General features: G+C 50.0%; 1 protein-coding gene across 1 annotated transcript in view; it reads left to right on the top strand.

Annotated features, from left to right (window-relative positions):
• LOC144497627 (butyrophilin subfamily 3 member A1-like) overlaps positions 1-22,476 on the top strand; it is a 101,923-nt gene extending 79,447 nt beyond the window's left edge. Inside the window, exons 11-19 of the mRNA XM_078219068.1 lie at positions 849-1,127; positions 4,058-4,177; positions 5,640-5,666; positions 7,880-7,906; positions 12,639-12,659; positions 13,800-13,820; positions 14,694-14,720; positions 15,707-15,733; positions 17,684-22,476. Of these exons, the coding sequence (XP_078075194.1) occupies positions 849-1,127; positions 4,058-4,177; positions 5,640-5,666; positions 7,880-7,906; positions 12,639-12,659; positions 13,800-13,820; positions 14,694-14,720; positions 15,707-15,733; positions 17,684-18,198 (1,064 nt within the window). The 3' untranslated portion in view covers positions 18,199-22,476. The remainder of the gene's footprint in view (positions 1-848; positions 1,128-4,057; positions 4,178-5,639; positions 5,667-7,879; positions 7,907-12,638; positions 12,660-13,799; positions 13,821-14,693; positions 14,721-15,706; positions 15,734-17,683) is intronic.

The raw sequence follows: 22,476 nt of genomic DNA, 5'->3' as shown, positions 1-22,476 counted from the left end.
GCCAGTGTAGGGCAGTGAGCAGAGAGAGTGAGCGGGAACGGGACTCATCGCCAGTCAAGGGTTTGTGATGACCTCGAGTTTTTGATTTGATTTATTATTGTCACATGTTCTAGCATACAGTGAAAAATAATGTTCTTGCGTGCTATACAGACAAAGCATGCTGTTCATAGAGAAGGAAACAAGAGAGTGCAGAATGTAGTGTTACAGTCAAAGCTAGGGTGTAGAGAAAGATCAATTTAATGCAAGGTAAGTCCATTCAAAAGTCTGATGGCAGCAGGGAAGGAGCTGTTCTTGAGTCGGTTGGTCCGTGACCTCAGACTTTTGTATCTTTTTCCTGATGGAAGAAGGTGGAAGAGAGAATGTCCGGGGTGCGTGGGGTCCTTAATTATACTGGCTGCTTTTCCCCGAGGCAGCGGGAAGTGTAGACAGAGACAATGGATGGGAGGCTGGTTTGGGCGATGGATTGGGCTACATTCACGACCTTTTGTATTTTGTTGCGGTCTTGGGCAGAGCAGGAGCCAATACCAAGCTGTGATACATCCGGAAAGGGTGCTTTCTATGGTGCATTTCGGAGAGCCGGCAGGGATGAGTTGGGACAGTGAATGTTGAGGTAATGGAGGCACGGATGGTTGTTTCAGGAGCAGATGAGGGATGAAGTTGGGCCTTGTCACGGAGATGGAAATAGGCAGTCTTAGTGATGGCTCAAACATGAGGTCGAAGGTCAACTCGAAATCAAATGCGACACCAAATCTGCAAAGGGGCTGACCTCACCTCAGACTGGAGAGTGTGGGGCATCACTCCCGATCTTTCCTCTTCTCCTGACTGACTGACAACTCTCCTGATTGTAGGTTTCGGCCAGCGTCCTGCGTTACAATTGGACGGTTACCACGCGGAGGGGATCGGCCTCCAGTGTAATTCCTCCCGCTGGTACCCGCCTCCCGAGTTGCGCTGGGTAGGTGAGGATGGCATGACGGAGAAAGCCAGGACCAGGACGGTGAAGGGCATTGACGGCCTCTTCAGCATTTCCAGCACCGTCGAGGTGACCAGCGGCTCCACCAACACCTTTAGCTGCCTGGTGAGCAGTGTGACCCTGAAACGTTCCCAGGAGAGCAGCCTGAACATTCCCGGTCAGTATGACGGAGTGCGCGCGGAATTGTAGACAGGGACATTATCCAGAGCAGCCATGGAACCTCCCAAAGTGTCTCACATCCACATAAATGCTTTGCTATGGTTTGTGTACCCATCCCAGACACCTGTCAGCCCTAGACTGACACTCAGACGCCTTACTGAGGGAGTGCCGCACTGTCAGCGGTGCGCTTAAACTGAGCTCTCTAAGGCCACTACTTTGAAGAGGTGCGGAGACATAATCTCTGCACTCCTGACCAATATTTATGCACTTCAACATTAAAACAGAAGACTTGGTCATGACCTTAATGACATTGGTGGGATCTTGCTGTGTGCACATTGGCTGCCATGTTGCCTACTTTTCAACATTGACCGCACCTGATTGGCTGCAAAGCACTTTGGGAAGCGCTGAGGTCACAAGAGTTGCTACGGAAATTCTCCTTTGACCAAGTGAGGGGAGAATGCTGGGGGTGAGGGTCAGGACATGGGGACCAACAGGAGACCATTCAGCCCACTCCAGCCTGTCCCAGTGAGATCAGAGCTGATCTGTGATCTAACACAATCTTACCCCGACCTAACCCACCAGGAGCGATTACACAAAGGAGGGATCTGCATCTGGAATTTGGAAGGTTGAGGAGTAACTGGATTGATTTTTTTTAAGATATTGAAGGGAGTGGAGTAGATTATGAAAAATTCCTTCCAGTGTGTGGGGACACAGCAAAGAATTTGAGCCAAATTAAACTGAGGGAACACTTCTACACGCGATGGGTGCACAAGTTTGAAATTCTCTTCTGCAAAAGGCGATTGATGTCAGCTTGGTTGCTAACTTTAAACCTGAGGCTGACAGATATTTTCTTAAGCAAAATGGGACAAAAATAGGGATGTAGGTTAGGCCACTGAATGGCAGAACACACTTGAGGGACTTCCTCTTGTTCCTACGCCTCAAATTTCAAATAGGACCATATAGTTACCCCCCTTATATTCAAACTACATATAGTTGTACACAGGGACCTCTCCTCTGCAGGCAAAAGGAACATGGCTGGGCGTTCCATCATTTTTTGAATTTAACAAAGGCGTGGGGCGGGGACAATAGTTCCCTGGTGAATTCTTCAGATTCGACTTGCCGACCAATCATCACCCTTTTCTCATGCAGCATAACTTGTTGCTCCCTTTGAAATTTGGCATCTGCCCTGATGAGTCTAAGATGAAAAACTTCGACAGTGTGTCTCTTTTGGTTTAAGCAGTAGACAAAATTTGAAATGATGGATTGAGCTGACACCTGTTGTTTTCGGCGAGGGGGAGTCACTATTGTAAAAAAGAAAAACCCCCTCCAGTTTATATTCTAGCCCTTCATGAAGGTGAATAATCCATTCATGTATTTTAAGTCAGTTTTTACCTGACCATGGTATTTCAGTCTGCATGGGGGGGGCTCCTGAAACTCTTTCAGCTCCACTGCTCCGTGTTGTTGGTCCAAAATGACTAATGCGCCCTCATCACCTCCACTGAACTGTACTTGCCGCAGTTTGGCCCATTTGTCATTTTACACTCATGTCCATGCGGAGGGGGGGGAGGAGAGGCGACTGTCAGTCTCTCGAGTACCTCATGTTAAAATAGAGATGGTTATGAAGAGATCTGATTGACCTGGTCTGCGTTAGAAACATAGAAACTAGGATCAGGAGGAGGCCATTCAGCCTTTTGAGCCTGCTCTCCGATTCAACATGATCATGGATGATCCTCCATCTCCCCACCATCTCCCGTGACGCCTCTTAGTGTTAGAAAATCTATTTCCTTCTTAAATATACTCAGTGATTTGGCCTCCACGCTTCTATGGCAGAGAATTCCACAGGGTCACCAGGCTCTGAGTGAAGATGTTCTCCTTGTTTCAGTGGCTGACCCGTTATCCTGAGACTGTGAACTCCTGTGAAACAACATCCCTGTACCCAGTCTGCCCAGCCCTGTCAGGATTCTATACGTTTCAATAAGATCCCCTCTCAATCTTCTTACCTCCTGTGAAGACAGGACTAGTCGATTCAATCTCTCCTCGTACAGCAACCCTGCCATCCCACGAATCGAGCTGATGAATCTTTGAAAGTAAAGCAGTTAAAAACAAAATCCTTTCTACAGGGCGGCTGTGCTGGTTAATAGAGTGAGGAAACTTCAGACCTTTTAACAAAGAGTCTGAGTGGGAGATTAGGGGCAAAATGTGAAGCGGAGGGCTCCTCGAGAGGGGAAACCGTGACATAGGCCGAGTGCCCCACTCCCCCAAAGTGACGCAAATGTATCCATTGTTACTCTCCATGAGCAGGGCTCAATCTGGGGAGAGACTGTGTAATGGCTTCAATCAGGCCATTGGGGTTGGCCTATTGGAGTATGAGCTCCCTGATTTCAGATCCAATTGGTGGCCCTGGCAAAGCTTGCCATCTAGAAGTCCAGGCAGCCGGCGACCGAGGGGATAATCTGACCCGACTGTCTGCCCTTCTACTGCGGCTATATTCGCAGCCGGGGAGGGAGCATGCGGTATCTGAGGGCACCGTTAGCGCCTTCCGTGCCCGCTGGGCACCGCAGGGACTGGGTTGCATTGTTGAGCCCTTAAATCGCATTTTAATTTGATGTTTTAAGTTTCCTTTTGGGAGCTGCCCTTTTTAGTTTGTCCCTGAGATAATTTGAGTTAGTTTATTTGAGTGGCCAAAAAGATTGGGTCCAATTGTTGGGCCAATCAGGGAGTCTTTGCCTTGTACTTAACTGGGAGTGTCAGTTCCTCTGACACCCCTGGGGGTAGACTGCCGACTGCGAGCACTCTGTGTGACGCTGTTAGAGTTTCTAAATAAAGGTATAAATGGTGGTGGGAAGGTTTTGTTGACGGCACAAGGAGTGAATTGAGGGTAAGGACCGCGGGTAATTTAATAAACGGAAATCTTCCTTCTGTTCCCAGATGAGTTCTTCCCCCGGATGTCGAAATTCTTCACCGCATTCATCTTGTTATTCATTTTATTCATCGCAATATTGGGCGCAGCGGCATTCTATCAGTACAGAGAGTGGAAAAATATGGAAGGTGAGGCAGACTGGCCCCTGAGAGGGCCCCATTCTGAGGTGGGATGTCATTGGAAGGCAGGACATTATTGTGAGGCAAGGTGGTCCCTGGAGATGGGGGCATATTGGAAGACGGGGGGATATTGGAAGACGGGGGGGAGGGGGGAGGGTATTGGGAGATGGGGGGATATTGGGAGACGGGGGGATATTGGGAGACGGGGGGATATTGGGAGACGGGGGGATATTGGGAGACGGGGGGATATTGGGAGACGGGGGGATATTGGGAGACGGGGGGATATTGGAAGACGGGGGGATATTGGAAGACGGGGGGGGGGGGAGGGTATTGGGAGATGGGGGGATATTGGGAGACGGGGGGATATTGGGAGACGGGGGGGGATATTGGGAGACGGGGGGGGATATTGGGAGACGGGGGGGATATTGGGAGACGGGGGGGATATTGGGAGACGGGGGGGATATTGGGAGACGGGGGGGATATTGGGAGACGGGGGGGATATTGGGAGACGGGGGGATATTGGGAGACGGGGGGGGGATATTGGGAGACGGGGGGGGGATATTGGGAGACGGGGGGGATATTGGGAGACGGGGGGGATATTGGGAGACGGGGGGGATATTGGGAGACGGGGGGGATATTGGGAGACGGGGGGGATATTGGGAGACGGGGGTTATTTGGAGACGTGGGGAGTTATTGGAAGACGGGGGAGGTATTGAGGGATGGGATATCTGTGCCTTATGTTACTGCCCATCCCTAATTGCCCTCCAAAGGTGGTGGTGAGCTGCCTTGAACTGCTGCAGTCCCTGAGGGCAGTTAGGGATTGGCAATGAATGCTGCCCGAGCCAGAAATGCCCACATCCCATTAAATGTGTACGCGCGTGTGTGTGTGTGTACGCGCGTGTGTGTGTGTACGCGCGTGTGTACGCGCGTGTGTGTGTGTACGCGCGCGTGTGTGTGTGCGCGCGTGTGTGTGCGCGCGTGTGTGTGCGCGCGTGTGTGTGCGCGCGTGTGTGTGCGCGCGTGTGTGCGCGCGCGTGTGTGCGCGCGCGTGTGTGCGCGCGCGTGTGCGCGCGCGCGTGTGCGCGCGCGTGTGCGCGCGCGCGTGTGCACGCGCGTGTGTGCGCGCGCGTGTGTGTGCGCGTGTGTGTGTGTGTGCGCGCGTGTGTGTGTGCGCGTGTGTGTGTGTGTGCGCGTGTGTGTGTGCGCGTGTGCGCGCGTGTGTGTGCGCGCGTGTGTGTGCGCGCGTGTGTGTGCGCGCGTGTGTGCGTGCGCGCGTGTGTGCGCGCGCGTGTGTGTGCGCGTGTGTGTGTGCGTGCGTGTGTGTGCGCGCGTGTGTGTGTGCGCGTGCGTGTGTGTGTGTGTGTGCGCGTGCGTGTGTGCGCATTGTCCATATGTGTGTGTGTGAATGTGTACATGTGTGTGAGTGATCAAACAGTGCAACATGTGTGTAAACCTCTCTGTTCTCTTTCAGAGCTTCGCAAACGGCCATCATTGAAAGGTAAGTAACACTCAATTTACATATTGCCCCTGCCACCTTTACCCTCTGCCCCTGCCACCTTTACCCTCTGCCCCTGCCACCTTTACCCTCTGCCCCTGCCACCTTTACCCTCTGCCCCTGCCACCTTTACCCTCTGCCCCTGCCACCTTTACCCTCTGCCCCTGCCACCTTTACCCTCTGCCCCTGCCACCTTTACCCTCTGCCCCTGCCACCTTTACCCTCTGCCCCTGCCACCTTTACCCTCTGCCCCTGCCACCTTTACCCTCTGCCCCTGCCACCTTTACCCTCTGCCCCTGCCACCTTTACCCTCTGCCCCTGCCACCTTTACCCTCTGCCCCTGCCACCTTTACCCTCTGCCCCTGCCACCTTTACCCTCTGCCCCTGCCACCTTTACCCTCTGCCCCTGCCACCTTTACCCTCTGCCCCTGCCACCTTTACCCTCTGCCCCTGCCACCTTTACCCTCTGCCCCTGCCACCTTTACCTGCCCTCCCTCACTTGTATTCGAGTGCTAGCTACAGCCCAATGGGGAGCACTGTCACCTTGAAGGTTGTACATGCAAATCCCGTTCCAGACACGTGAGCAGAATGATTAAGGTTGACGCACTCCGAGGGCCGTGCTGAGGGAATGCCGCACTGTCTGAGGTGTCATCGTCCTGCCCAAGACCGTAAAGCTCAGCCCTGTCTCCAGGCCTCTCAGTGGGAGTCCAGGCTCCTTTATCACTGAAAGCTGTAAACAAGGATTTTGTGTAGCTGGAGGCTGACTGTATGTTCCAGACCTCGGGAAATGTTAGTGAGCGGGTTCACCGAGTCTCCTTAATAGTTAATACCACTAGTTAACTGGTTAACCCCAGTTCTGCTGTCAGCTGTGCGCTCACTGACAGCGACCAACTCCCGTCCCCGCAAATCCTCCACCTCAAATAGAGGTAAAATACTGCAGATGCTGGAAATCCGAAATATAATCCAGCCTTTGGGAAATCGATCCTTAGGTTGCCGACTGTCTAACTTTATTTGATAAACCAGAAACATAGAAAAATAGAAGCAGGAGCAGTCCTTTCGGCCCTTCAATCCTGCTCCACCATTCTTTTTATTCATTGACGGGATGTGGGCGTCACTGGCCAGACCAGTATTTATTGCCCATTCCCAGTCGTCCCTTGAGAAGGTGGTGGTGAGCTGCCTTCTTGAACCCGTTGCAGTCCCTGAGGTGTAGGCCCACCCACAGTGCTGTTAGGAAGGAAATTCCAGGATTTTGACCCAGCGACAGTGAAGGATGATGACTGACTTGGAGAGGGGAACCTCCAGGTGGGGGTGTTCCCAGCTATCTGCTGCCCGTGTCCTTCTGGATGGTAGTGCTTGTGGGTTTGGAAGATGCTGTCTAAGGATCCTTGGTGAGTTGCTGCAGTGCATCTTGTAGATGGTACACACTGCTGCTACTGAGCGTCAGTGGTGGAGGGAGAGAATGTTTGTGGATGTGGTGCCAATCAAGCGGGGCTGCTTTGTCCTGGATGGTGTCGAGCTTCTTGAGTGTTGTTGGAGCTGCACCCATCCAGGCAAGTGGGGAGTAGTCCATCACACTCCTGACTTGTGTCTTGTAGATGGTGGACAGGCTTTGGGGGGTTGGGAGGGGGTTAGGGGGAGGGGAGCTGAGTAACTAACTACAGGATTCCTACATCGACCTGCTCTGGTAGTCGCAGTATTTATATGCAAGTCCAGTTCAGTTTCTGGTCAATTGTAACCCCCGGGATGTTGATAGTGGGGGATTCAGTGATGGTAATGCCTGGGACTAATGGTTCGATCCTCTCTTGTTGGAGGTGGGCATTGCCTGGCACTTGTGTGGCGTGAATGTTACTTGCTACTTGTCAGCCCAAGCCTGGATATTGTCCAGATCTTGCTGCGTTTGGACATGAACTGCTTCAGTATCTGAGGAGTCGCGAATGGTGCTGAACATTGTGCAAAATCATCAGTGAACGTGACCATGGCTGATCCTGTGTCAGTGAGATGCACCCGTGCTCCCTTCCCCACCCCCATCTGTACCCCTTCACACCTATAGAGCCTCCAAATTGACCTGTTTCCTTCTTACATACAATCAGTGACTTGGCCTCCACATAACACTCTGGCGAAATGTCTCGGGATGTTGAATGTTGTTACAGGCGCTATGTAAATGCAAGTTATTGTTAAGAATGGCTGTCCATTGACTCTTGTTCTTTTTCTTGTAGAATTCAAGGCTGTAATGGACAAGCAATGTAAGAGTCTTTGATTTGATTTGATTTGATTTGATTTGATTTATTATTGTCGCGTGTATTAGCATTCAGTGAAAAATATTATTTCTTGCGCGCTGTACAGACAAAGCATACCGTTCATAGAGAAGGAAAGGAGAGAGTGCAGCATTTGGTTATAGCCTGAGTGGAGAGAAAGATCAATTTAATGTGAGGTAGGTCCATTCAAAAGTCTGATAGCAGCAGGGAAGAAGCTGTTCTTGAGTCGGTTGGTACGTGACCTCAGACTTTTGTATCTTTTTCCCGATGGAAGAAGGTGGAAGAGAGAATGTCCAGGTGCGTGGGTTCCTTAATTATGCTGGCTGCTTTTCCGAGGCAGCGGGAAGTGTAGACAGAGTCAATGGATGGGAGACTGGTTTGGGCGATGGATTGGGCTACATTCCCGACCTTTTGTAGTTCCTTGCGGTCTTGGGCAGAGCAGGAGCCAGACCAAGCTGCGATACAACCAGAAAGAATGCTTTCTATGGTGCATCTGTAAAAGTTGGTGAGAATCATAGCTGACATGCCAAATTTCCTTAGTCTTCTGAGAAAGTAGAGGCGTTGGTGGGCTTTCTTAACTATAGTGTCGGCATGGGGGGGACCAGGACAGGTTGTTGGTGATCTGGACACCTAAAAACTTAAAGCTCTCGACCCTTTCTACTTCGTCCCCGTTGACTGATAGCTCCACGATCTGTAAATGTGGAATGATCCAGAACATTCAGTGTCAGACATTGGGCATCGGATGAGAGATGTTAAGTAAGTTGGCAAATGAAGTTGAATGTGTGAAGCTGTTCCTGTTGGAAGGGAGAAGGAAAGAACAGAGTATTATTCACATGGAGAAAAACTGCAGAAAGGGACTTGAGGATACTTATGCACAAAACACAGGAAGCGAGCACACAGCGGCAGCAGGTAATCAGGAAGGCTCATGGAATGTTGGCCCTTATTTCAAGGGGGTTGGAGTATAAGAGTAGGGAAATCTTGCTGCAATTGTGTAAGGTACCGGTGAGCCACATCTGGAGCACTGTGTTGAGTTTCCCCTTGTTTGAGGAAATTATTTCATTGGAGGCATTTCAGAGAAAGTTCACTATGATTACACCCAACATGGAGGGATTGTCCAATGAGGAAAGGTTGAACAGGTTGGGACTCTGCTCATTGGAATTGAGAAGAATGAGATGTAATCTCAATGAAACATCGAGGATTATTAAGGAGCCTGACAGGGTAAATGCTGAGAGGATGTTCCCCCTCATGGGAGAGTCTCGGACCAGAGGGCATCGTCTCAGAATAAAGGGGGGCACCAACTTAAGACTGAGATAAGGAGGAATTTCTTCTCTCGGAGGGTTGTGAGTCTTTGTAACTCTGTGCCTCAGAGAGCTGTGGGGACAGAGTCTTTGTGAGTACATAAGGCTGAGATAGAGAGATTCTTGATCATTAAGAGAGTCAAGTATTATGAGGAAAGGGCAAGGAAAAGGACGTGAGGAAAGTCGGATCAGCCATGATCCTACTGAATGGCGGAGCAGGCTTGAGGGGCTGAATGGCCTACTCCTGTTCCTATTTCTCATTGTCTATGTGGAATGTTCCAAAGTATCCAGTTTAGAAAGTGATTGGAACGCCATAAGGCATCCGGGGCAGTGTTGCTGCGGCATTCCCTGTGTTCCAGAGTGACTGGGATCCGGGCCCAGATCCTCATCCCTGGGCTGGCTGCAGAGTCGGGAACTTTCCCGGATCGGCAAATCCCACTTTTCAAAATGGCCACTGGCAGCTGGGAATTTCAGGTTCTCCTTTCGGGGGTGGGGGGGAGGGGGGGGGGGGCGGGTGGGCGATGGGAGGCCGGAGCGGGTGGTGGGTGTGGGGGGTTTGGAAGGGGAGAGGGGTGGGGGAGGCCGGAGCAGGTTGTAGGTGGGGGGTAGGGGAAGCCGGAGCGTGTGATTGGGGGGGTGAGGGAGGGGAGGAGGGGGGTGGGGTGGGGGAAGCTGGAGTGGGTGGTGGAGGGGTGGGGAGGGGAGGAGGGGGTGGTTGGGGGAGGTGTGAGGGAGGGACTCTGGTTGCCAAACGAGTTGGTACAGGTGACCCCGGAATGGGTACAGGTGACCCCGGAATGGGTACAGGTGACCCCGGAATGGGTACTGGTGACCCCGGAATGGGTACAGGGGCGGACTGGGCGCGGGTGTTGCCTCTCTACCCTGGCATTGCATTCAGATCAATAAGAACCACCAATAAAACCAAACCAACATCCCACCGACTCTCTCCCCTCTTACCCCACATTCCCCATTCCCGGTTTACAAAGAACAAAGAGAATTACAGCACAGGAACAGGCCCTTCGGCCCACCAAGCCTGCACCAACCATGCTACCCAACTTAACTAAAACCCCCTACCCTTCCAGGGACCATATCCTTCTATTCCCATCCTATTCATGTATTTGTCAAGACGCCCCTTAAAAGTCACTATCATATCTGCTTCCACTACCTCCCCTGGCAACAAGTTCCAGGCACCCACCACCCTCTGTGTAAAAAAGAAAATCTGCCTCGTACATCTCCTTTAAACCTTGCCCCTCGCACCTTAAACCTGTGCCCCCTAGTAATTGACTCTTCCACCCTGGGTAAAAGCTTCTGACTATCCACTCTGTCCATGCATCTCATAATCTTATAGGCTTCTATCAGGTCTCCCCTCAACCTCCGTCGTTCCAGTGAGAACAAACTAAGTTTCTCCAACCTCTCCTCATAGCTGATGCCCTCCATACCAGGCAACATCCTGGTAAATCTTTTCTGTACTCTCTCCAAAGCCTCTATATCCTTCTGGTAGTGTGGCGACCAGAATTGAACACTATATTCCAAATGCGGCCTGAACTAAGGTTCTATAAAGCTGCAACATGACTTGCCAATTTTTAAACTCAATGCCCTGGCGAATAAAGGCAAGCATGCCGTATGCCTTCTTGACTACCTTCTCCACCTACATTGCCAATTTCAGTGACCTGTGTACCTGTACACCCAGATCCCTTTGCCTATCAATACACTAAAGGGTTCTGCTATTTACTGTATATTTCCTATCTGTATTAGACCTTCCAAAATGCATTACCTCACATTTGTTCAGATTAAACTCCATCTGCCACCTCTCCGCCCATGTCTCCAACTGATTTATATCCTGCTGTATCCTCTGATGGTCCTCATCACTGTCTGCAAATCCACCAACCTTTGTGTCGTCTACAAACTTACTAATCAAACCAGTTACATTTTCCTCCAAATCATTTATATATATTACAAACAGCAAAGGTCCCAGCATTGATCCCTGAGGAACACCACTTGTCACAGCCCTCCATTCAGAAACGCATCCTTCCACTGCTACCCTCTGTCTTCTTTGACCGAGCCAGTTTTGTATCCACGTAGCCAGCTCACCTCTGATCCCGTGCGACTTCACCTTCTGCACCAGTCTGCCATGAGGGACCTTGTCAAAGGCCTTACTGAAGTCCATGTAGACAACATCCACTGCCCTACCCTCATCAATCATCTTCGTCACTTCCTCGAAAAACTCGATCAAGTTAATGGGACATGACCTCCCCTTCATAAAACCATGTTGCCTCTCACTGATACGTCCACTTATTTCCAAGTGGGAATAAATCCTGTCTCGAAGAATCCTCTCCAATAATTTCTCTACCACTGGCGTAAGGCTCACCGGCCTGTAATTACCTGGATCATTCTTGCTACCCTTCTTAAACAAAGGAACAACATTGGCTATTCTCCAATCCTCTGGGACCTTCCCTGTAGCCAGTGAAGATTCAAAGATTTCTCTCAAGGCCCCAGCAATTTCCTCCCTTGCTTCTCTCAGTATTTTGGGGTATATCCCATCAGGCCCTGGGGACTTGTCTACCTTAATGTTCCTCAAGAACCCCAGTACCTCGTCCTATGTGTTGGAGTGTGGAGTATCCGAGTCGTTTGACTTGGTGGACTTGGCCTAATTGACACTTGGTTACCAATTTCGACAAGGTGGGTGGGCTGCTGGATTTGGGGGTGAGCTTGGGGGTGGGGGGGGGGGGGGGGGGGGTGGCGGTAGGGTGGGCACACACCCTGTTTCATATGCCGACCTCACCCTGGGAGGAAACACACCGAGCAAGGGCATGTAAGATACAGCCCTTGCTCTAACTTGTTACAGGGGATTTAAATGGCCAACTATCCTATAAACCACGCATGCACGGACCCCCACCAAAATCCAGCCCCCCCCTTCTCCCCGCCACCAGGGAAATGCCGGGTTGATTCTCAGGCCATTTTGGGATATCTCCAATGATGGACAGACCACTATGTTCCAGAGTATTCTGTGTCGGGGAGGCGCTGGCCTAGTGGTATTCGGATGGTAATCAGAATCCCAGGATAATGCTCTGGGGACACGGGTTTGAATCCCATCTGGAAGACTGATGTCCTTTAGGGAAGGAAATCTGCCGTCCTTACCCGGTCTGGCCTACACGTGACTCCGGAGCCACAGCGAGGTCATTGACTCTCAACTGCCCTCTGAACAAGGGCAACTGGGGATGGGCAATAAATACTGACCTAAATTAATACTTGTAGATGGCCAACAAGGGAACAGCTTGCCGTGAAGGGATTGGTGGGAGTTTGAGGTGTCAGTACTGATTTAATTGACCAATAGGCTTTGCGCTAACTAAGAGCTGCTAGGCCAAGATTCCCAGTCTGTTACTCTGCTCTCGGCTGACATTTCTTTTCTGCTTTTCTTTCAGCCATGCTCCAAGTTGCTGTTGGTGAGTTTTCCAATTCGAACATCTGCCTGGATAGCTGAGCAAATTTGTATCAACATCAGCAGGCGGACATGTCCTCTTTCTTGATTCCTAATCCCAAATCCCGGAATAATCCTCGGCCATCTGACAGTAAGCGTGCGGGTCACTGTTGCTGAACAGAGCAGGATCCTGAGGCTGACGGCCTCTCCCCCCTATGCCTCCTAATGCACTCACCTCCCAGGACGTGACTGATGCACAGTGACCTTTGTAATGGCCACAGCCATAGAGGGTTCTGAACAACTTGCATTTGCAGAGAATTGAGGACAGTTATGAGGCTTGCCTGTTACTCTCTATCAGCTCAGTCCCAGGCTTGATTCCGGTTCAGGCCCAAGTTCAGGGGACCAAATTCAAATCCTGGGCTGATGGACCTAAGCTCAGATCCAAGCCCAGGCTTGAGCCAGGACTGAACTCAGCTCCAAGCCTCGAGGTCGGCTCCAGGCCCAAGGTCAGCTGTAGGTCCAGGATAGAACTCAGCTCCAGGCCGAAAGCCTGGTCCAAGGCTGAACTCAAATCCAGGCCCCGAGGTCAGCCCCAGGCCCCGAAATTAGCTCCAGGCCCCGAGGTGAGCCCCAGGCTCCGAGGTCAGCCCCAGGCCCCGAAATTAGCTCCAGGCCCCGAGGTCAGCCCCAGGCCCCGAAATTAGCTCCAGGCCCGAGGTGAGCCCCAGGCCCCGAGGTCAGCCCCAGGCCCCGAAATTAGCTCCAGGCCCGAAGTGAGCCCCAAGCCCCGAGGTCAGCCCCAGGCCCCGAAATTAGCTGCAGGCCCGAAGTGAGCCCCAAGCCCCGAGGTCAGCTCCAGGCCCCCGAGGCCTGGTCCAAGGCTGAACTCAGCCCCAGGCCCCGAGGTGAGTCCCAGGCCCCGAGGTGAGCCCCAGGCCCCGGGTTCAGCCCCAGGCCCGAGGCCTGGTCCAAGGCTGAGCTCAGTTCGAGGGCCCGAGGTCAGCCCCAGGCCCCGAGGTGGGTCTTTGTAAAAGATCTTTCTTTCCCTCCCTGTCGAGTGAAAACTCCACTTGATCCAGTTTCTGCACATTTGTACAAACAAACATGAACACTATTTCTCCACCAGCACCAACTAATTTACCTTTTTAATTTTGTTTTTCCTCAGATAACATCAAGTCTAATTTACGTAAGTTACTCTCAGTCTAATGTGAGAAGGAACTTTCCTCTCTCTCTCTCTCTCTCTCTCTTTCTCTCACTCTCTGTTTCTACCCCAGGGATATTTTAGCCAATGGAAGGGCCTATATGAATACAGATTAGTGTTTTGTTGTTTCTGTCTCGATTTGGACTTGGGAATTAAAAATGGAGAGCTGAGAGGATTTGTCTATCAGCAAATCCTGAACGGGGAGACTGAGGAGTGACCTGAGAGCCATTTTCCAAATGACGGAAAGATTTAATACGACAGAGGCGGAAGAGATGTTTTTATCTTTTGAGGAAAGCAGAGAAAGACCTGTCGGGCTGAATGGCCTGTCTCTGTCCTGTGGGTGTCCCTCATTTTGTCTCTCTTTCTCACTCACTCTCTGTATGCCTCTCTGTCCCTCCCTCTCAGCCCCTCTCCCCTTCATTCCCTCTCCCTCTGTCTCTCTCTCATTCCCTCTCTCTTTCATTCCCTCTCTCTCATTCCCTTTCCCTCTCTTTCATTCTCTCTCCCCCTCTCTCATTCCCTCTCTCTCTCAGCCCCCCCCTCCTCTCTCCCTCAGCACCTCCCCAACCCCCTCTCTCTCATCCCCCCCGCCCTCTCTCTCGTGTTTACTTGGAGACTAGGGCAGGAGATGATTGGAGTATTGGAGTCTCACAGTGAGGACGGGAAGGATGAGGGGATCAGTAAGAGCTGTGTTGAGACCACACTGTGTTAGGGAAAGTGGAAGGAGGCAGCCAGGTTCTTTCTGATTGGATGACCTTTGACAGGAGGGATGTTGGGCTTGTTCTGGTCAAGTAGAACATTGGATATGTCACGGTGACCTGGTCTTTCATTAATAATGGTGCCTTATTTTCATTACAGATCTGGAAAAGGATCTGTGCAAGACAGGTAAGGTCCTAATTCTCACTGGGTTGGTGCAATGCTGGTCTGACTGCCTCACTTTCTCTGTCTCTGTCTCCCACAGTGTCTTATAGCATCTACCCCTCAGAGACAGGCTCCCGCTACTGTCAGAGTAAGAACTCTCACTCACCTGACGAAGGAGCAGCAAGCGCTCCGAAAGCTCGTGGCTTTTGCTACCAAATAAACCTGTTGGACTTTAACCTGGTGTTGTGAGACTTCAGAGTACAGAGTAAGGCGAGACAGACCAGTGGGTGATCACACTGCCCTACCATTCATTGGAGACGTGATTGAGTTAGTCAGGGACCCGGGTTCAATTCCGACCTCGGGTCACTGTCTGTGCGGAGTCTGCATGTTCTCCCGTGTCTGCATGTGCTTCCTCTGGGTGCTCTGGTTTCCTCCTACAGTCCGAAAGATGTGCAGGTTAGGGGGATTGACCATGCTAAATTGGCCCTTAGTGTCAGGGGGACTAAGAGGGTAATTATGTGGGGTTGTGGGGATAGTCCCTGGGTGGGATTGTGGTGGGTGGCCTCCTTCTGCAGTGTTGGGATTCTATGATTCTCTGGGTTTGAACACTAGCTTCCACTGGAGTGTTGCACAATGTCCTGAATGTACCTGGACACAGAGTCCTCAATTGTAACACTTATAAAGTCAGAAGTTACCGAAAGGAAAATGCCATTGATCCAACAAGCCCAAACCCCCACAAGGTTCAACTGTTCCCTTCAGTCACATTCCCACTCTAGGAAATCAAAAATCCTACCTCAACGTGTGTGGAAGGGAAATGGCCATTGCCATATTCCAGAATATTCTGCCCTGTGTGATACTGAGGTTGAACACAATAAAAGAAGGTGCGTCAGGATATTTATTGAGCAGTGTTGTGGTGGATTCAGGAGTGATGGGCTGAAGGGCCTCTCTCTGGACTGTAACGCTCTGGGAAATACTTTGAAGATTCTTCATCGTTGTGTCTTGTGTTTCAGCTGCTGAACGAGTCATCAGTGCCGCAGGTGAGAGAAACACTTTCCAGTCGCTTTGCCGTGTTTCCCAGGCCTCACATTGAGGGAATCCTCTCCTCAGCCACTTCCTTCACAGGCTTAGCTTAACCCAAATGGGATATGGAACTGGGAGGACCATCCAGTGGGTGGGATATGAGACTGGGAGGACCATCCAGTGGGTGGGATATGAAATTGGGAGGACCATTCAGTGTGCGGGATATGAGACTGGGAGGACCATCCAGTGGGTGGGATATGGAACTGGGAGGACCATTCAGTGTGTGGGATATGAGACTGGGAGGATCATCCAATGGATGGGATATGGAACTGGAAGGACCATCCATTGGGTGAGATATGGAATTGGGAGGATCATCCAGTGTGTGGGATATGAGATTGGGAGGATGGTCCAGTGGGTGGGATATGGAACTGGGAGGACCATCCAGTGTGTGAGATATGAAACTGAGAGGACCATCCAGTGTGTGAGATATGAAACTGGGAGGACCATCCAGTGTGTGAGATATGAAACTGGGAGGACCATCCAGTAGGTGGGATATGGAACTGGGAGGACCATCCAGTAGGTGGGATATGGAACTGGGAGGACCATCCAGTGGATGGGATCTGGAACTTGGAGGACCAACCAGTGAGTGGGATTTGGAACTGGGAGGACCATCCAGTGGGTGGGATTTGGAACTGGGAGGACCATCCAGTGGGTGGGATATAGAACTGGGAGGACCTTCCAGTTTGTGGGATACGGAACAGGGAGGACCATCCAGTGGGTGGGATATGAGACTGGGAGGACCATCCAGTGTATTGGATATGGAACTGCGAGGACCATGCATTATGTGTGATATGGAATTGGGAGGACCGTCCAGTGTGTGGGATATGGAACTGGGAGGACCGTCCAGTCAAGCATCACGAACCTGAGGGCACAGATTCAAAATGATGGGTGAAAGAAGGAGTAATGATGTAAAGAAAACATTTTAACCCAGAGGGTGGTTGGAGTCTGGAAGGAACTTCCTGAGAGGGTGGAGGAGACAGCTTCGATCGAGGTATTCAAAGGGGAATTGGATTTTTATCTGAAAAGAGAGGATGTGCACGGTGACAGGGATAAGGCAGGGCAGTGGCATTAGATAAAATGCTCTTTCAGAGGCGCAGTCATGGTAACCATGAAGCTGTCATCAGATGGTATTGAGCTGGGGAGGTGGTATTGTAATCCAGCAACCCAGGGTTCGAATCCCACAATTTTGAATTCAGTAAAAATCTGAAATTTGATGGTCATGAAACCATTGTCATAAAACCCATCTGGGTCACTTATGTCCCTTTAGGGAAGGAAATCTGCCTTCCTTACCCGGTCTGGCCTACATGTGACTCCAGAGCCACAGCAAAGTGGTTGACTCTTAACTACCCTTTGAAATGGCCAAGGAAGGTCAGTTCAAGGGCAAGTCGGGATGGGCAACAGTGATGGCCTTGCCAGCGATGCCCACATTCTATCTACAGATTCACCGCCACCTTCACTGAGAGGGTCGACCCATTCTTGAGCCCTTGGGGGTAAATTTTCCTTCAATTAAATTGAACTCATTAATTGAATCATTCCTTAATCTTCGATAGACAATCAACTACAAAGTAGACAGGATTGACCCCTGTTAGTCCTGGTTACATTGTGTGGCACCCACGTTAAGGCAAATGTAGCCTTCCTCTGGCACAGTGCCCAAAGCACTGCCAGTTCACGGAGTGTGAATGCTATGTAACTGCTGCAAAATTCCACCCCTTCGAATTCTAGCCCCCTTGAGATATCTGGGACTAATTGGCTAACTCTGCCAGGAAGGCGACACACACATGGATAGGATGGGCCAAATGGCCTCCTCTTGCACTGTACTGTCTTCACCCCTCTCCTGTTTTTGTACCTGTCTTCTCATTCCCAGTGATTTTTGGGCCTGACCTGTGACCTCCTTTTTGTGTTGCCAGTTCCGGTGACCTTCGACCCCGAGACCGCCAACCCCTTCCTGGCGGTCTCGAAGGACCAGCTGACTGTGACGTTCAACGACAGCTGGCAGGAGCTTCCGCAGAACAGCAGGAGGTTCAACTCCCGCCTCTTCCTGATCGCCAGGGAGGGATGCGAGGCGGGCAGCCAGTACTGGGAGGTGCTGGTTGGCAGCAAGCCAGACTGGGACCTGGGAGTGGTGAAAGGGACCATCTCCAGGGACGACTGGGTCACACTGAGCCCGGAGAACGGTTTCTGGACCATCGGGAAGCGGGGCCACACCTACGAGGTTAACTCCAACTCCCCCGACTCCATCCCGTGCCCGGCAACCACCCAGAAAATTGGCATCTACCTGAACTATGAGGAGGGGATGGTTCGGTTCTACAGCGCCGATGACATGGTGCCAATCTACAGCTTCACCACCACCTTCACCGAGAAAATCTACCCGTTCTTCAGCCCCTGGGGATCGAAAGAGGAAATGAAAATCTCCCCCCTCTAACTCCCCACGGTCCAATCAGTGAAGACAAACAGATCAGGCTTACCTCAGGGCAGCTTGGGACAATAAAGATGGACCACACAAAAAGGATCAAAACCAATTCTTTTGCAAAGAGAAAAAGATGGTCCAATATTTGCCAACTTCGATACTGATTTCTATTTTCAAATGGGCATCAATGTTGAAAGAATTGATGGCATGCTCACTACTAAAGCTTTATAAGACACTGGATGTCTGTGCAAAGTGAAACTAATGGATTAAAAGGAAATTTACTGTGGAAGCTGGAATCTGAAACAAAAACAGAAAATGCTGGAAAATCTCAGCAGGTCTGACAGCAACTGTGGGGAGAGAATAGGGCCAACATTTGGAGTTTGGATGATCCTGGTTAGCTCTCAAACCACATAGAACCATAGAAAATTACAGCTCAGAAACAGGCCTTTTGGCCCTTCTTGTCTGTGCCGAACCATTTTTTGCCTCGTCCCACTGTCCTGCGCTTGGACAGTGCACACCCCTCCACACCCCTCTCATCCATGAACCCGTCCAAGTTTTTCTTAAACGTTAAAAGTGACCCCGTATTTACCACTTTATCCGGCAGCTCATTCCACACTCCCACCACTCTCTGCGTGAAGAAGCCCCCCCCTAATATTCCCTTTCAACTTTTCTCCTTTCACCCTTAACCCATGCCCTCTGGTTTTTTTCTCCCCTAGCCTCAGCAGAAAAAGCCTGCTTGCATTCACTCTATCTATACCCATCAAAATCTTATACACCTCTATCAAATCTCCCCTCAATCTTCTACGCTCCAGGGAATAAAGTCCCAACCTATTCAATCTCTCTCTGTAACTCAGCTTCTCAAGTCCCGGCAACATCCTTGTGAACCTTCTCTGCACTCTTTCAACCTTATTTACATCCTTCCTGTAACTAGGTGACCAAAACTGTTCTATAGTCCAAATTCGGCCTCACCAATGCCTTATATAACCTTACCATAACACTCCAACGTTTATACTCGATACTCCGATTTATAAAGGCCAATGTACCAAAGGCACTCTTTACGACCCTGTCCACCTGTGACGTCACTTTTAGGGAATTCTGTACCTGTATTCCCAGATCCCTCTGTTCAACTGCACTCTTCAGAGTCCTACCATTTACCCTGTACGTTCTACTTTGGTTTGTCCTTCCAAAGTGCAATATCTCACACTTGTCTGCGTTAAATTCCATTTGCCATTTTTCAGCCCATTTTTCTAGTTGGTCCAAATCCCTCTGCAAGCTTTGAAAACCTTCCTCACTGTCCACTACACCTCCAATCTTTGTATCATCAGCAAACTTGCTGATCCAATTTACCACATTATCATCCAGATCATTGATATAGATGACAAACAACAATGGACCCAACACCGATCCCTGCGGCACACCACTCAGAGAAGCAATCCTCCACAACCACTCTCTGGCTTCTTCCATTGAGCCAGTGTCTAATCCAATTTACTACCTCCCCATGTATACCTAGCGACTGAACCTTCCTAACTAACCTCCCATGAGGGACCTTGTCAAAGGCCTTGCTGAAATCCAGGTAGACAACATCCACTGCCTTCCCTTCATCCACTTTCCTGGTAACCTCCTCAAAAAACTCTAATAGATTGGTCAAACATGACCTACCACGCACAAAGCCATGAGATGTTTCTCTCCAGAGATGTTTTCCTCATTTCCTCCCACACTCTGAAAGACGTGCTGGTTAGCTGCCTTGACCCAAACAGGTGCCGGAGTGTGGCGACTAGGGGTATTTCACAGTAACTTCATTGCAGTGTTAATGTAAGCCTCACTTGCGACTAATAAATAAACTTTAAGAAACTTTAACTTTAAAATAGTCATGGAGGTCATAGAGGTTTACACACGGAAACAGGCTCTTCAGCCCAACTTGTCCATGCCACCTTATTTTTTACCATTAAGCTAGTCCCAATTGCCCATGTTTGGCCCATATCCCTCTATAGCCATCTTACCCATGTAACTGTCTAAACGCTTTTTAAAGGACAAAATTGATAGCTCGTTTCAGACGCTCACCACTCTCTGAGTGAAAAGATTGCCCCTCTGGACCCTTTTGTATCTCTCCCTTCTCATCTTAAACCTATGCCCTCTAGTTTTACACTTCCCCTTCTTTGGGAAAAGATATTGACTATCAGAACCTAAGAACTAGGAGCAGGAGTCAGCCATCTGGCCCCTCGAGCCTGCTCCGCCATTCAATAAGATCATGGCTGATCTTTTTGTGGACTCAGCTCCACTTACCCGCCCGCTCACCATAACCCTTAATTCCTTTACTGTTCAAAAATTTATCTATCCCTGCCTTAAAAACATTTAATGAGGTAGCCTCAACTGCTTCACTGGGCAGGGAATTCCACAGATTCACAACCCTTTGTGTGAAGAAATTCCTCCTCAACTCAGTCCTAAATCTGCTTCCCCTTATTTTGCAGCTATGCCCCCTAGTTCTAGTTTCACCCGCCAGTGGAAACAACTTCCCTGCTTCTATCTTATCTATTCCCTTCATAATCTTTTATGTTTCTATAAGATCTCCCCTCATTCTTCTGAATTCCAATGAGTATAGTCCCAGTCTACTCAGTCTCTCCTCATAAACCAACCCTCTCAACTCCGGAATTAACCTAGTGAATCTCCGCTGCACCTCCTCCAGTGCCAGTATATCCTTTCTCAAGTAAGGAGACCAAAACTGTACACCGTACTCCAGGTGTGACCTCACCAGCACCTTATACAGCTGCAACATAATCTCGCTGTTTTTAAACTCCATCCCTCTAGCAATGAAGGCCAAAATTCCATTTGCCGCCTTAATTACCTGCTGCACCTACAAACCAACTCCTTGAGATTCCTGCACAAGAACACCCAGCAGCATGGGTGCTGAACAGCAGCATGTTGCAATTTTTTACCATTTAAATGATAGTCCATTTTGCTGTTATTCCTACCAAAATGGATGACCTCACATTTACCAACATTGTACTCCATCTGTCAGACCCTCGCCCACTCATTTAGATTATCTATATCCCTATCTAGCTGATCTATGCTCCTCATTATTTTATGGACCTCTATAAGATCACCCCTAAGTCTCCTAAGCTCGAGGGAAAAAGTCGCAGTCTATCCAGCTTCTCCTTATTACTCAGACCTGCTGAGATTTTCCAGCATTTTCTGATTGTGAAACAAATTTACTGCCTTGTTTCTGTTGCCCTGTCATCCCCTCCTCCCACCTCAGGGAATGGGCCACTCACTCTTCACTTGCCTACTCCCTCTGGAAGAAATGTCCACTTGTGGGGTGGGGGGAAGTGGGGAGAGAATTAAGAGCAAAACAGAGTTCATAAATGTAAGCAGCTTCCTAATAAATCCAAGAATGAATTTGATACCTCCCTCCCATCTGTTTATCCAATGGATCATTAAGATCCTTTTATGATGGATGGAGAATTCCGGCTTTTAAGGCCAGATTTTTCTGGCCACTTTGGCCAAAATCAATGGACGGTTGAATGGCTCGGTGGAAAATCCCACCCTAAGTGTCTGAAGCAGTGGGTAGGGTAGCAAGTACCTGGCAAGTTGGTCAACATCTGTGGAGAGGAATGGGGTGAATGTTTCAAATCAGTGACCCTTCGTCAGGACTAAAACAGACAATGCTGGAAAATCTCAGCAGGTCTGACAGCATCTGTGGGGAGAGAATAGAGCTAACGTTTCGAGTCTGGATTACCTGACATCGTAAGAAGTCTCACAACACCAGGTTAAAGTCCAACAGGTTTATTTGGTAGCAAATACCATAAGCTTTCGGAGCGCTGCCCCTTCGTCAGATGGAGTGGTCTCTGTTCTCAAACAGTGCAAACAGACACACAAATCAAGTTACAGAATACTAATCAGAATGCAAATCTCTACAGCCAGCCAGGTCTTAAATGTACAGAAATGTGGGTGGAGGGAGCATTAAGCACAGGTTAAAGAGATGTGTATTGTCTCCAGACAGAACAGCCAGTGAAATTCTGCAAGCCCAGGAGGCAAGCTGTGGGGGTTACTGATAATGTGACATAAACCCAACATCCCGGTTGAGGCCGTCCTCATGTGTGCGGAACTTGGCTATCAGTTTCTGCTCAGCGACTCTGCGCTGTCGTGTGTCGCGAAGGCCGCCTTGGAGAACGCTTACCTGAAGAAAACCCAGGGCCTAAACCTCCCGGCCAGCGGCGTTTGATCAAGAGTTTTGTTATTCCTGTGGTCTTGGAGAGATTGCACTGCGTGTTTCTAATAAAACAAATTAATTGTGAA

Source organism: Mustelus asterias, chromosome 8 (genome assembly GCF_964213995.1).
Source record: "Mustelus asterias chromosome 8, sMusAst1.hap1.1, whole genome shotgun sequence".
Lineage (NCBI taxonomy): Eukaryota > Metazoa > Chordata > Chondrichthyes > Carcharhiniformes > Triakidae > Mustelus > Mustelus asterias.
The sequence above is the reverse complement of the archived record's forward strand: the minus strand, read 5'-3'. Positions and strand labels throughout refer to the sequence as shown.